A 15,350-nucleotide genomic window follows, 5' to 3' on the forward strand; every position below is an offset into this window, starting at 1 on the left:
GCTTCAACGTGCCACCTTCAGACTATCTCCCTACAATTTCACTTTCGAACAGCAGGTGGGAAAACGAACACCTAAATCGTTCCACACAAGATCTAATTTCTCGCATTTTGTTTCGATAATCATTTATCCCTATGCAGATGGAAGTCAACAAATATTTCCATATTCGGGGAAGTAGGCTTGTGACTGAAATTTCGTGAGAAGATACCGCCACATCGAAAAATGCCTTTGTTTTAATAATTGCCATCCCAACTCCCTTACCATACTATGATACTCCCTCTCCTGTTTCGCGATAATACCAGACGAGCTGCCCGTCTTTGAAGATTTTCCATATCCTACATTCAGTCCTCTCTGTGAAAGACCCCGTAATACGTAGAAATCCTCACGAGAGGACTGGCAGGTGTAATGTAGCCAGAGTCTTCAATACATCTGTTGTTTCTCTGAATTATACCGCTGACAGAACGCAGCCTTTGGTTCGCCTTCCCCACAACATTATCTGTGTGATAGTTACAATTTAATTTGTTCATAATTGTAGTACCTACGAATTTAGTTGAGCTGACAGCCTTTAGATTTATTTGATTGATCATGTAACCGAAATTTACTGGGTCAGATTTTAGTACCCAATCAGATAACCTCACCCTTTTCATTATTTACAATGGACTGTCACTTTCCGCACTATACAGATAACCTGTCTAAATCATTTTGAAATTGATTTCGATCTTCTGTTGACCTTACTAAACGGTAATTGATAGCATCATCCGCAAACAGTCTAAGATGGCTGCTCAGATTGTGTCTTAAAACGTTTACATACATGGTGATCCCGTGACGATGCCATAAACTTTGAGGGATAATTGAGAACGGTAAATGCATCAATTTCAGTTAAAGGACCCTGTTCCGGAAACGATCATGTCGAAAGTTAACACTGTGATGGTGCTGACAGTGGAAATACATGCCTTCTATAGAACAAGTGCCCATACACAGTAGCTCGTAAGATATGCATTTTAGAGCCCATATTTAATGGACATGTTTTCTTGTTTTCGTCCATACTACGACCTTTAAAAATATGGAAACTAAAAAGTTTGCAGTAGAAGAACTGTGTCCCACAGCATCAAAGACGAACAGGTTCTCGTAGCTCTTAACGTATACATTTTAGATCCTATGTTAACTAGACTTTTCTTGTTTTGGTCCTCACCATGAGTACAACCTATGAAATTAGCGCACCCTACCATCTTAGTAACAAGTAAGGGATTCCACACTGTCAGAGGTATCGACGATTTTCATTTATACCTTCCGCGACGCTCGTTTCCGTACCTGAGTCCCTAGTAGCATGTGGGCACATTGAGTCGACCAGGCGGAAAATCGTGACCATATTTTTGTGAACCCAGGGAAAGTAACCAAGAAGGGACGGCATCTTAGTACTGCAGAGCTCCGAAAAACATCGAGAAAAATACTGTAACATTTGGGCCTATTTTCAATTAAAAAATTAAACTAGAAATTCTGGATAGCATTGCACGGTGTGAATTCCAGATCATGAAATTCATTAAAATCCCAACCACAAATTAATTTAGAATATCTGTCTGGCAAAGTAAATCTCAAGTCATCATTGAGATGCATACATTTTTTTTCTCTCTATATCTAGTACTCAAAAATTCACAGCAGTAATGTTATACAAAACATTTACTTGCTTGCATTATTGAGCTTATTCAGTAGTGCTTCCATTTAAATAGAAAAAATTAAATTTCAGCACAACCTTTGAGCCCACGAAGGAAACCCTCAGAGGGCTTTTCAACTTCACTCTCTTTCTTCCTCTCTCTCTCTCTCTCTCTCCCTCTCTCTTTCTCCCTCTCTCTCTCTCTCATCCCCTGTTTCACATCTCTTATGCGGCATTTTTTTTTTTTTAAGTCCATCTCTAAGCAGTGGCGGACCCCCCAGTTGCTGGGCCTCCCGCGTCGCCACCCTCGCCGCCTCCGCCAATCAGCCAGCACGCTTTTCGTTCGTTTCTTTCGTCAGCTGGATCGACTGAATCGAGTTATCGATTAGTTGTACATTCCTATGTAGCACGCGCGTCCGCGTCATCATATTTAATGTTTCTGTCTGGCCCATAGACAGCTAACACATACCTACGAGAAAAGTCGCGACCATTTTGGTGATCTCGACACGTTATTCTGTCTCGCATTTGTTCGAGAAAATATTCTACAGTTTTCTTGTATAGAGAACCTTCGATGCGCAGCGTTATAAATATGGACTATTCGCCGCATAGGAAGCTAGTTTACTTTCAGAAGCAGAAATATTAAGATTGACGAATGAATAAGTAATAAGTCCTAGGTGTAGCAAGTGCAAGTGTGAAGATTAGTTAGGAGTGAGAGTGATCAATTGATCTGTGATGGCCTCCATTTCAAATACAGCATTTTTTAAAAACTTTCGTTAGTTTCATTAAATTGAAATATAACAAGTGAGTTTCTGCTGTTTGGTTGATTCATGTATTGGTAAATTTTTTTTATTGTTGATGTATGTTATCACTGCTAATAATTGTCTACTTATTTCACACTTTTGCTGAAATCTGTTATAATGAACAAATGAAGGCAAATAAAAGAAACATAACATTAACAAAACTTAACGAATAATGATTAATATGACTTTTAAAAGTGTTCCTAAGAAGTGTACAGCTTAAATATTTATTGGTTGACCATAGAAATTAAAACCACTTTGTAATTTTTTTTTAATTTTTCTTGCATTTCACACAACTTTGCTCCAATCAGAAAGTATTCTGCTCAAGCATAAACAGTTTTTCCATAATGAAGATCATTCTCATTTTATTTCTCCCAAAATTTAATAATGTTTCTGATATCACTTAATGTTATCTTGATGATTAATTAATACAAAACCAACTCCAGTTTTTTTTCAGATTCTTTCTCAAAACGTTTTCTAATTTTTCTTTCTTCTACAATATAATGATGTGGTCTTAATACAAATCTCCTCAGACTTCGTGTTACCATATTTAACAAAATTAGTGATTACATTGTTTTTATTAAATAATTTTATTTGTATCTAATCAAAAATTTTCTATATTAACTGGGAGCAATCAAGTCCAAGAGTGTATAAGTTGTGAATTGTAGAAGGTAATTCATAATTTACTCACATAAATACACAAACTATAAGCATTCACATTTATATAACAATGTGTTAAGAAACATCAAAAAATAGGTGTAATAAGGTGCTTTGTGCCTGTGGAAAACGTGTCACATCCAAATATTATAAGAATCTTTTAAAAACGAGTTTCAAGTGATGAACTTTCTAAAATATTATTATGGATGAAAAATGATGTGTGATAAGCCAACAAAAAATATTTTAACTGTAAAGAAATTGAAGATTTTGGTTGTTCTTATTTAAATCCTACATCTAGGCACAAGCTCTCAAGTAGATGCAAGATCTCTCATTGAGAAGACAGGAAAAATAGAAAATATGTTTATAGAAAAGTGTTGTCTAACTAGGGAATAGAAATATATAGAAAAAATCTCAAAAAGACTTTACTGTCAGTTAAACACATACAATTAGCAACTGAAAATACTTCTTGAATTTTCGTTTTTCACAAAATTATTAAAATGATACCCATTATATGGAAGCTTCATTGAGACATTTTACAGTTACTCGATGTCGTGATGTTTGTAGGAGAACAACAAATTTCTCTTCCACTGCACCCATACGACAAAATTTATGTAAGACTGTGTAAGTTGAAGAGCAGCTACAATCCATCTATGAGAACAACTATTAGAATAGATTGAAGAAGGCCTTATATCCTGGTGAGAAGGGTACATAGTGACTAGGTTGGCACATCGTTAAACTGACATATCATAAACAGGTTTAGAGCAAACCCTTTAAGATTTCCTAAAATTATTGGCATTTTAGAACATAAATAAACAAATGTCGTATAAGTCGTCTTTGTGGCAACGGCAAGGCGAAAGTTGTTTCTCTCTACATAGAAATCTAACTCCAGAGCTCAAATGTAAACGACTTCGAATTTAATGTTTTCCTTGTAGCAAAACAGATTTTCCATTCTGGTTCCAGGTCAGCGAGACGGAAAACCTGCGCAAGAATCTGGCTGTGGAACGAATGATCGTGGAGGGCTGCGACATCCTACTCGATGTGAACCAGGTCTTCGTCAGGCAAGGTTCGTGACTTCGCATCTGTTGAATATTGATGTCTCCCTATTTATCTTGTAAGTCTATAAGGCACAAGACTTTTTCATATGAACTACGGTGGCTAATTTGTTACCATTCCTGCTCTAACTCTCCAAATTACAAAAAATTTTCTGTTAATATTTTAGCGATGTCTTCTACTCCTTGTGTTATTCTCATACGGTAGGCCTACACCTCTAAATTTCCAGAGTCTTACACTCTGGAGATGTTAACAAAGTATTAAACTTGCCCATTTTCGTAAGCCTTCCGTGTTCGTTATATGCTTTACTCTTTCCCTTATTACTGATAATTCATTTTTTTGTGACTGCTCGAATACGCCAGCTGAATCAAAAAGGTAAACTCGGTTTCAAATACCTATATTTACTGAATCACATACTGAAATTGGATGAGCTACATCTCATTTGAAAATGGACACCCTGAAGTTTTCAAATGATGCAGCTACAGTGTCCATGAAGTTTCAGATTACCAACGCTAAGTCGACCAAGAGGTTTCTCTACTAGTGCGACATAACTTCACTCTGTAGGTAGTTGGCGATGCTGGAGCATTTTTTGCATACGTAAATAGAGTAAAACTGAATCCACCGTTGCTATTCAGCTTACATGTTATTCCAATATTTCACCCTCAACAATGTAGATCATTGGTCAGTGGAACAAAAAATCTGATGAAATTGTCTCTTTGTCCTAATTTACAGCCGTCTCACGAATCACGGAATGTATTGAGCGTAGCGCAAAGGAGTCAACTCACAAGGCAAGAAGAGAACTTACAGTGTCGCAAACATCTAAGTGGTGTGTGTTCATACGTCGTTTACAATAACGACTAGAACCATTACTGGCACTTCACGTAAACGAGAAGATGAAACGCAATACATACTGTGGAAGTATGCTTCCAAACAAGAGAGCAAACGATAATTGTTTTTTACTTACAATTTTGTAGTGACAGGGCGAAGCTACACTTAAATGGAAAAGTTAATAAATATAATATTATGTTACTCATAAAAATGGCGATTGACAGGCGTCTCTGTCGATTGAATTACTTGAGAAAATACAGCAAACAGCAACTATTCATACAGCTTTATTTACGACAAAACGCGTTTCGGGTTTTCACGCGTCTTGCATTGGCGCAACACATTGATGCCGCTGCCTTAGTCAATACAACGTTTTATGCCTACTGCATTTCAAACGTCGTGCTGCCTTTGATTCTGTAAGTTAGAGCTCCTTTTATGCCTCTGGATGCACAGCACAGAATCCACACACTGATTCAGCCCCGCATTAGCCATGTGACAAAAAGGTAGACTAAAAGTCAGCTGCAGGTTTGAAATGCTAACGAGAAAAAGATTGCGAGCGTGAAGTTATAAACGCATCTTGGTATAAATAAAGTTGTATAAAAAGTGGTTGGTTGCTCCATTTCTTCAAGCATTAGATATAATGTCCACATTTCAGTATTGCAAAATCTTCAAATAACTCTTGAAGCACGATATCCCCAAAAATGAATAACTTTCACATCATGTCACCTAGGCGTCAGCAAGCAGGGGGCGGGAGGGGGGAGGGAGCGGCGAAGGAAGGTGAGGATGCAATTTGAGGACATGCTTTCTTTCATTGCAGCACTGTACACTTCCTGGCGGATTAAAACTGTGTACCGGACAGGCCTCGAGCCTGGGAACTTTGCCTTTCGTGGCCAATTGCTCTACCCACCGGACTGTTCAAGCACGACCCACTGTCCGCCTTCACAGCCTTATTTGCGCCGGTACCTCATCTCATACCTTTCAGAGGTCACAGAAGTTCTCCTGCATACCTAAGGCGTTTGCACTTCTCGAAGAACTCATAGTCACGGCGCTACAAATTCCGCAGTCCTCTTGACAGGCCGTAAACTGGGGAGGCGAGAAACGCCTAGCTTCTTGCCTAGCTTGTTAAGCCTGTTCTACCAACCAATATGAGGGTGACTTTGGGTAGTATCCCAAATTCATATAACGATTCAAGTCTTCACTTTACCTAACAAATCCGAAAAACTCAGAACGCATTTACGCCAGTGAACATTAACAACTATGAAAGTAATGCAATAAATCCATTAGCCTGATCAAACGTGAAGTACTATAAAAAACAGTGTGTTGTAGCAGATGGCATCAAAGTTGAAGAAGCTCGTTTTGAAATTTATTCTCTGAGTGCCGTCTTCAAGGAGTATTAATCTGGCATTTTTGTTGGTTATTTTTGTTGATATGCAACAGAATTTTCTCAATCGTTCTGACTTTTTTCTATTCCAGATTTTTAATTCCATTTCATTGTAACACAATGAGAATGTTATTAATTTATGTGAATATTTTATAGCTTTGTTTCCGGACTCTTTGGATATAGCGAATTTAATCAAATGAGAATGTAGTTTCAGATCGCTGAAACAAAAATCTATATTCATATAAATAACATAAAAAGATGAAATTTTGAATACTGTATTGAAATATGCTTACTGTTTAGGTATCAAAGTATTCTATCTTAAAAATACTGAGGGTTATATCAATTTTTTGAGCTACAGTAAGTCTTATATTCTTCTTGGGATAGGACAGGTTTCAAAACTCACCAAATCAAAACAGACATCAACGTTTAGCTGCCACATGGAAAAATTTCTACGGATGCCCAAGCGTATGACTAACAAGACTGAATCACCTTTTCAAAATAACACTTTACTGATTGGATGTTGTGCGTGTAGCTGTAGAGGGGCGCATTGCACCACTGTTAACCTTAATAGCTACATTCAAGTAATGTAAGTTACACCACACGTATACGATTCTCTCTCTCTCTCTCTCTCTCTCTCTCTCTCCCTCCCTCTCTCCCTCCCCCCTCCCCTCTCCCCCTCCTAGCGCCTATCCTGTCGTGGAGTGTCCGCTGGTTTTCACGGTTTGTCAAATTTATTTTTATTTAACTTTGTAGCCGAATGACCTTTCTGTAGACACAGTCGTCTGGGAAGCCGTGTGCACCATTGTCTGTAAATCGCACAAAATTTGTTCGATGTGTTGCATTTTTACTGTTCATGTATCGCATTTTCTGATTAGGAGGCTGTAACTAAAGAAGTAAAAGCAGCAATGGATTTATTTCATATCTTAGTGTCGACCGTGGGTGGCTGTCAACTTCGCTAGCACTTACAGGGAGCCACAGTTAATTGGAAGACTGCGTAAAGCGAGAAGGGAGGTCAGCAGTAGTGAAACAGGTTAAAGATTAACAGTGAGACATATTCCACCAGAAGTCAAAATCTTAGAGCCGAGGGCTGCCTGCGCTGACACTCCAATGCAAGGGCGGACATGGATAGAGATATCAACCAATGAACACGGGAATCAACGCATGGAATTACAAAACCCTTCCTCCACTACTAACGCACTGGAGAGAGTTGAACTGAGTCTTGGAATACAGATTTCGTTTGGGGTATATTACAGGGCAACTGCATTTCGTTTGATTTCTTGCCCTAACTTACTATTGTATCGGTACTGAGATACAAATGTCCACACGACAGTGCAAATGTCGACGATATGCTCTGAGTGCCTTGTTTGAAAAGAAACTTCTTTCATTCATCGCGATACTTGCTGTTGCTAACGGGACACTCACCTACTCTTCGCGCTGAAGATTCCATTCAACTTTAGTCGGTTCTGATTCTTTTTTTCCCGGAAGTGTTAGTTGCATTTTAACAGTCGCTGCTCGCTCTGCCGCAGTCGTGGAGATCATTTTGAACGATGTCTTTAAAGGGACCACTTAATGCGTTCGTTACGCATTGTACTACACATAGAGAAGACAGAGTAAACACCGTATGATGATAAAGGTGTGCACGTGTGATGCCTGATCCTGAGGGTTGCTGCATTGCGCTGTACTTTGTACTCAGCGTTTTGGTGATTGCCTATTGCGAGTTGTGATGGTATTTTCACAGAAACAAATGTAATTGGGATAACAAACTGAATAACTCATAATTGCATTATTGCTCTAAAATGAACGACCGGAGATCGGCCTCTTACACCAAGATCCTCAGAAAATTTTCCTGAACAACCTCCGGAATGTTGTTGGTGTTTTTAGGGATTATCGTACATATTTCTGGAGCCAGAAATTCACAAGCGTGCAATCTCCAGCGGTTTCAAACTTTCCGTGTTTAATTGCTCTTTATTCTTCCGTTGTGTAATGTCATACTCATAGTTCTTGCCTTGCGGATCCCTTTGAACTTTCTGTACTTTCTCTCCAGTGAGCCAACGCTATTAGGCTCCTAAAATAAAAATCCTCCGGAAACATTAATTTACCAGCATTAACGTCATGACGGGGGCGCTAGGATAAGCATCTCACTACCGTTAATCGTGTCTTGTCGCTCTGGGCGTCGTCAATCTCTGAAGAACACCAAATGACAAAACGTGTCTCAGTTCCATGCAGCAATTAATAAAGAAACTGCACACTGCACTCGATTGCTAAAAACAAAATTAGAATACTTTCAGTTCAGTTTATTCTGTAAAGGAAAAGACTAATTGCTAACCACAAAATAAAATATATTCCGTAAGTAACTGTACTGCACCTCGTAGAGCTAAAATTGCTAACAGTTTCTTTAATCATGAACCAACTAACTTCAGTAATCCGAGCCTGGCGCAGATACGTATCGTGTCATTCCAAAGCGGATGAAAAATACAGACGCGACCCTGACTGATGTAAAAGTTTTTACCGTCTGAGAGTTGGAAAGACACTAGCGCTCCCAACGGCAAGACATCCAGCTGTAAGACTGTTTCTTTTTAGTTTCTTTTTCATTTAATTAACAAAATAATTATGTTTTGTGTTCCAAGCATTACTAAATTATCGAGATACGTGTACGATCGTGTAAAAAAAAAAAAGCCGAATCTCACTTATTTAGCGATGTAAGCTACAAATTATTCATGAAAAAAATATTTTCGACTAGATATATAATTGCGGCTTACTCCGCTGAAAGCAAGATAACGTAAACACATGAGAAGCATACACTCGTATTTCTGTTGTCTGTTCTTATTATGGTAGCAAGTTACTTTGACACTTAGCAATTCTTATGTGTTCTAATATTTCGCACAGTCTTACGCTTCACTCGACTTTCTAAGAAACGAAGATTTTCGTAAATGCAATAACTTTTGTTTCAAAATCGATTGTGTTGAAGATTCCTGCCGTTGTTGACTCAGATGTGGCAACAATTTTGGAATCGTTTCTTCTATGTTGGGAAACAGTTGTAACGTTTTTGGTTTTATTATCATGTCTGTACGGCTTTCCCTTCGGCTACAGTTCTGGTGGCTTATTTGGTACATCAAATAAAGCAGGTATATCATTCCACACAAGTTTCCTACGTTTCAAATTCACTGATTCGACTGGAAGTGTAACTTGACGCTGGTGAGTAGGTTTACGACGTCTTCCTGCAGGTCATCAGGTCTCCAGCAGGGTACTAGCCATTTTTTGTTTCTTAAAAGAAAACCGAAATTCTCCAATAAGTACGTTACTACAGAATCATAAATAAACTGTCTTGTGATGTACCATTTCATACGTCCCTGGCTCCTAAGCAAACTACAGAAAAAAGCGGTGTAATTTTTTTTTTACTTACAGCCGATTTTTATGGCTCCCTATTGTAAACACTAAGTTAAAAATTAGTGTAAACAATCCTATTCGCAGTCGCCCGATATCGTATTCCCAAGTGTAGCTTACTGCCCTCGTGAAAGGCTGTTGTTGTCGTAGTGTGTAACAGATGAACAGCAGTGCTGTGACTGTACCTGTTCTACTCTATACAGGGCTAAGATTGACTCAGGCGCGTCTGCAGGTTTTCATGTCCGCAGGGGCAAAAAATTTTCCCCATTCATGTGATTCAGGAAGTTTGAGGTCATTGTTATTTACACATCATTTTCTCCATTTTAGTGCCTAGTCAATGTTACCAATTAAAATTATTGGATATAAGGTCCTCCTTTTATGCAAAACACAGTTTTTTCGTGTGATTCAAACATATTTAAGCATCTCTGTGCCATCATCACTAGGATTTCAATAAAAAAACACTGATGATGGTACAGAATTACTGAAACATTTTTGGGTCACATAAAAAGGGCCCTTTGCATAACAGGCGGACCTTATATCCAATAATATTAACAATATAACTGAAGTTAAAATCTTCTAGGTTGTTTGGCAGCGTCATATTTCTTCAAGCAATTGACGTTTCGACCCTTCTGTTGGGAACTTGTCCACTGTAGAGGAGCACTCTCAGACCACTGTCGTTTTCTCTTATAAAGCGGAGTTTTTCCGCGCTTGTGCTGGAGAAGTGGAGTTATTCGGTAAACATTTTGGCTACCATTGGTGGTCCATCGATATTTGATAATAAGATAAGCTTCCCAGCGCTAATGCCGAAAAATGGGAGTACTGACTAAAAACGTTTTTGCTAATGCCAAAGAAGGGAGAGAGTGGTAAAAAAAAGTTTTAGCCAATACCTCTCTTCCTCGGCATTAGCGCTGGAAAAATTTTCTTTCTATGCAATTACGATAACCTACCAACGGTAGCAGAAGATTTTTACCCAATAATCCCACTCCAGCACAAGCGCACAAAAACTCCCCCTTATAAGAGAAGGCGACACTGGCTTCTGAGTGTCACGCTACAGTGGACGCCACAAGATCCTAAAGAAGATCCCAGCAGAGACGACGAAACGTCGATTGGTTGAAGAAATATGACACTACATAACAACCCAGACGATTTTAACTTCAGCGACAACGACCACGAAAGCCTGCAGACTTACATAACAGAGCTTAAGTAAAATCTGCTTTTACTTTCCCAGATTTTAGGTTTATTCGCCATTTACGCTGGTGCCGTTGTAAGCACTATTCTTTCAATTAATTATTTTCCTGTAATTTATGGGGCTGTATGGATAACATTCCCCATATTTTGGACTTCCTCTTATTACACGTTATACTGGTCGTTGAACTAACATTATTGGAGAAGACTTTCTTAGATTTACATCATTAGCAACAATACACATGATTTGGTTTCTTGCCTGCTGTGTCCACTGTTTTTTCTGCCAAAATCGAAATTATTCACTATTATTGATGGGATTAATCAAATAATTTCCTAGTACTTCTGAGCATCCATCAAGTAAAATCATCTGGGATTCTATGAGAAATATGTGTGTCATTTTTACGGGCACTTTCAAAATGTTTCCGCAGTGTTTCGTCACCTGTGCGTACTCTAAACTGTAATAAATAATCAAAACAAGTATTTGAATTTGTTTCTCTTCTATGACACGTAAGTCATGTAATGCACATAACAGTACGAAAGATATAGCTGATTTCAGCTTGGCGGGATTAGTTTGTAAAGGTACTAATTTCGCAAGATCCTCATAGGGTGGAGAGAAAGTAAGACTTCCTGTTTACTACACACTAGATTTTTGTTTGAAATATCACAGGAAAATGAAAAGTCGCGTATGGACAAATGGGCTACCAAAGTGACTAGCGTGAGGTTTAATTTTGAGAAAGTATGTTTCACTTCATAAAGTAGTCAGGGTAATCAAGGAAAACTTAACCAGTGATCAGAAGGAAATGCTGCTAGCTATGTAATGAAGCGACAAACAATTCATCTCTTCAAGGCGTAGCAGTTCTGTGCATAAAATATTGTATTGGTCTAGAAACTGTGAAATGCTTTATTGTATGTTGAAAAATAAAATAAACATAAAACTATGAATTAAATTGAAATTTTTCTACTTTCTGTTGATCAATATATTGTTAACAATTACAGAATACCTATCGATTTTTAAACACATTATATTCTACGGTTTCTGAACAGAGTTGGAAAATAAAAAAAAGGTCAAATATTTTGTGAAACGATTTGTCTAAAAGTAAATAAGAAAATAAATTACAGAAATATTTGATGCACCCCATTTGCTGTTCGTAATTTCGAGCACCATTCGAAAGGTATGTCAAATGTTTCTCTAATACTCGTACATGTAAACAGGGTGTCTGTATGTATGTGTTTGTGCAGCCTCTCTCTGGATCGATGTCAACCAAATTTGGTACACATATTGCTTGCTATTTGAGAATCAGATCTGGGGGTGAGACCCTCCTAGCTCCTTTAGGAGCAGAGACATTGGTAAAAAACGGTTTTTCAACCTCTGACACACATTCTGCGCTGTCCAGCAGCCAGTGTATACGTATGTGGATAGGCGCAGCTAAGCAGAGAGAGGGGAGAGGCGCAGGAGACGTGTAGTGAGAGAGGAGGGAGATGAACAGCGAAAGGGAGGATGTGGAGGAGGAGGAGGAGGACGAGGAGAAGGAGATGGACAGAAAAGGACATAGATGTAGACAGAGACACGAAAAATGGAGAGAAATTGGTGAGAAGGGGATGGTCAGATATGGGAGGATGAAGTGATAGGGAGAGAGGGGTTTCAAGGATATTGACAAACAGAGAGGGGCAACAGGATGTCAGCATATAGTGGCGAGGAGTAGATGTGTGGGGAGGGTGGAGGGGACTTGGCCAGACAGTGGAAAGGAAGAGATTGGTAAATAGAATGAGGAAGAGGTGATAGTCAAGAGAGGGCTGAGGAGGTGATGGTCAAGAGAGGGCTGAAGACGCGATGGTCAGAGAGAGGGAGAGGGAGAGGAGGAGGAAGAGGTGGGCAGATTCAGGAGGGGTTGGAGGCAGTGGACAGCGACGGAAGGAGTAGGAGGGGTGTGGAGAGAGTGGACAGGAGGGGAGGCTGAACTATGAGAGAGTTCTAGTGGATACCTCGCTAGCTAGAGCACCTTACACTGTCACTGTTATTCAGCAGATTACAAGAATGACACTCGTCACGATTTTTTTGACATACATACCAAAATTAAAATAATTTTTATACGTGTTGCGCCATAGTATCTGACCACTTTCACACTGTCTAGTATGTAGCAAAAAGTCAATCGTTCTGAGACTAGTTTAGCTTACATGACTTCAACTATTATTCCTGAAATCGGTTAGATACTAGTGATTGTCAATGACTTGGAGTCAGTAACGCAATGTAACACCCACAGTTTATGTGGTGACACATGGTACAATATTACCACTTTTAAGCCAAAGCCTACATAAAGTATTTTATGCATCAGTAAATTATCCTTTCTAAGATCGAGACACTTTTTCATGTGAGCATTTGTGTATAAATTGGCCATCTCCAAAGGCGTGACTTTAGTGTTATCTGGTTTTTTAATGTCACCCGACATGCTCGAAAGTTCGTAACTCTTTTATACATTACGAAATCTGAAAAGAAAAAACCAAAAAACTCTAGAGTAGTAGGGTAACAGGAGTGTCAGCGCATTATTAGGGCGAGTTTCCTATATCAAGGGCAAGCATACATTCTAAGGCATCCCTACTGTTCTCTTTTGATTGACAGGTCCTGAAACTATTGTTCTGCTAAACCTTTTGGGGTTTATTTATGGCCCTCTGGGGATAATCTGTCTGAGAATCCTCCCCCCCCCCCCATCCTTCCCCCTCCCTCTCGTCCGCCCAAACCTTTCCAGAAACCTCCAACCACGCTCCTCGCCAATAGAAGTACACTTTCAGGCCTAAGTTATTCAAATACCCCCTCCTACTCTATTAATTTCATTGACTAATTAGTTACACTAATCATTAAATCATTAAATAACTTATCCTATCCAACTCCCCATCCTTCCCCCTCCAACCCTCCACCTGGAAATTGCTGGGAAAAAGACTCAGTTGACTGGCTGCTTGGCAGGGAATCGAATGCAATGTGTGGAACATTGTTCAGGTAGACAAACCAATGTGTGGAATATTGTTTACTTAAACAATTTATAGGATAAAAAGCAGTGTACAGAATTTAGTATTTATTTAAAGAAATTGGGGGGAAATCGATTGCAGTGTATGTAATATTGTTTAAATAATTTCTGGTAGACAAGACAATATGTTGAATATTGTTTATTTAAACAATTTAGGAGATGCGAGGCAGTTTAGGTGGATAAGGCAGTATGAAATATTTAAACAATTGCTGCTCTGTTTTATTCCAGTCACGCAAGGACTATTGTCACCATAACTCACCAAACGTAATTACACTGTTAAAAATCTTTCAGTCATGAAGCATGCCCCATCTGCATCTGCTGGGCAGGCTGCTTCCAGTATCCCCACATGCACAGGTTCCACAACCGCTGTCAGCTGCTGCAATGCCAGCTGGAAGTCACATTAATCACTGGAGAAAAACGTCAGGTAGCAGCAACCCTTTGATATCTCATACGCAAGAAATTCATGTGGAAACAACATGCAGACATGTCCTGTCATCTGCCACTGCTATGGGTCATGGTGCAATCAAACTGCAAACAAATCAGCTTTTACCTGGTAAATCCCCAGATGTGGATGTCTTGGAAATATTCCCTCATGCTATCAGATTGATTGACTAATACCCCTTGTGTGGGACAGTCTTTCCTTGCTTCCTCTGGGTGGATGCTAAAATTGGAATATTTGAATTAGATCCAGCAACCATCTGGTTTCCAAATCTTACTAAGTCCCCTCCCCCCCGCCCCCTTGCCACCTATCAGTGGATACTGGCACAGTAAGGTCATTTGGTACGAAGTCCATTATGGTTGCTGTAGCTGAGAATTTCAAATTTCAGCTTAGTTGCATGTTATGTCCTTAAACAAACTGCAGAGGGCTTTGCCCGTAAACAGTCTGTGGAGAGATTGGACTGGTGTGTGTGGTTGCAATACCACTATCGGAAACAGTAAACTGATCAATCGGGAATTTGATGGTGTGATTGAGTTTTTAAAGCACTATATAACCCCTAAGCTGGTTTTCTCTCAGCTACACCAGGACGAAGAATGAGCAGGAAGAGGAGGAGGAGGAAGGGGGAAGGGTCTGCCACACAGTAGAACAGTACCAACAACAAATGCCACTACAAGACAGAACCCACTGCAGCGTATTGGAAAGCACGATCCCAGTAATTGTCATGGCTAGATCTCTGAGTTCACTGAAAACACAACACCCACACATACAGCCCACTCACCTCCAAATGTCCAAGTGCAGTGCACCCCCCCCCCCCCCCCCTTGTAAACTGCCTGCGCCAACGCTCAGTCCGGAGAAAGCATCTGCAGTCATTGACAGGCATGTATGCCAGACTACACCACCCCAGCCATGGACCGCTCCGGTCGCAGGTTCGAATCCTGCCTCGGGCATGGATGTGTGTGATGTC

The 15,350-nt window shown here is 39.5% G+C and overlaps 1 protein-coding gene across 1 annotated transcript in view; it reads left to right on the plus strand.

The window, feature by feature from the left end:
• Window positions 1–15,350, plus strand: part of LOC126199146 (ras-specific guanine nucleotide-releasing factor 2-like) — a 1,534,440-nt gene that overhangs the window by 871,626 nt on the left and 647,464 nt on the right. The window contains exon 9 of the mRNA XM_049935901.1: window positions 4,063–4,165. Coding sequence (XP_049791858.1) covers window positions 4,063–4,165 — 103 coding nt within the window. The remainder of the gene's footprint in view (window positions 1–4,062; window positions 4,166–15,350) is intronic.

The sequence above is a fragment of the Schistocerca nitens genome, chromosome 8, assembly GCF_023898315.1.
Source record: "Schistocerca nitens isolate TAMUIC-IGC-003100 chromosome 8, iqSchNite1.1, whole genome shotgun sequence".
NCBI classification, from domain to species: Eukaryota; Metazoa; Arthropoda; class Insecta; order Orthoptera; family Acrididae; genus Schistocerca; species Schistocerca nitens.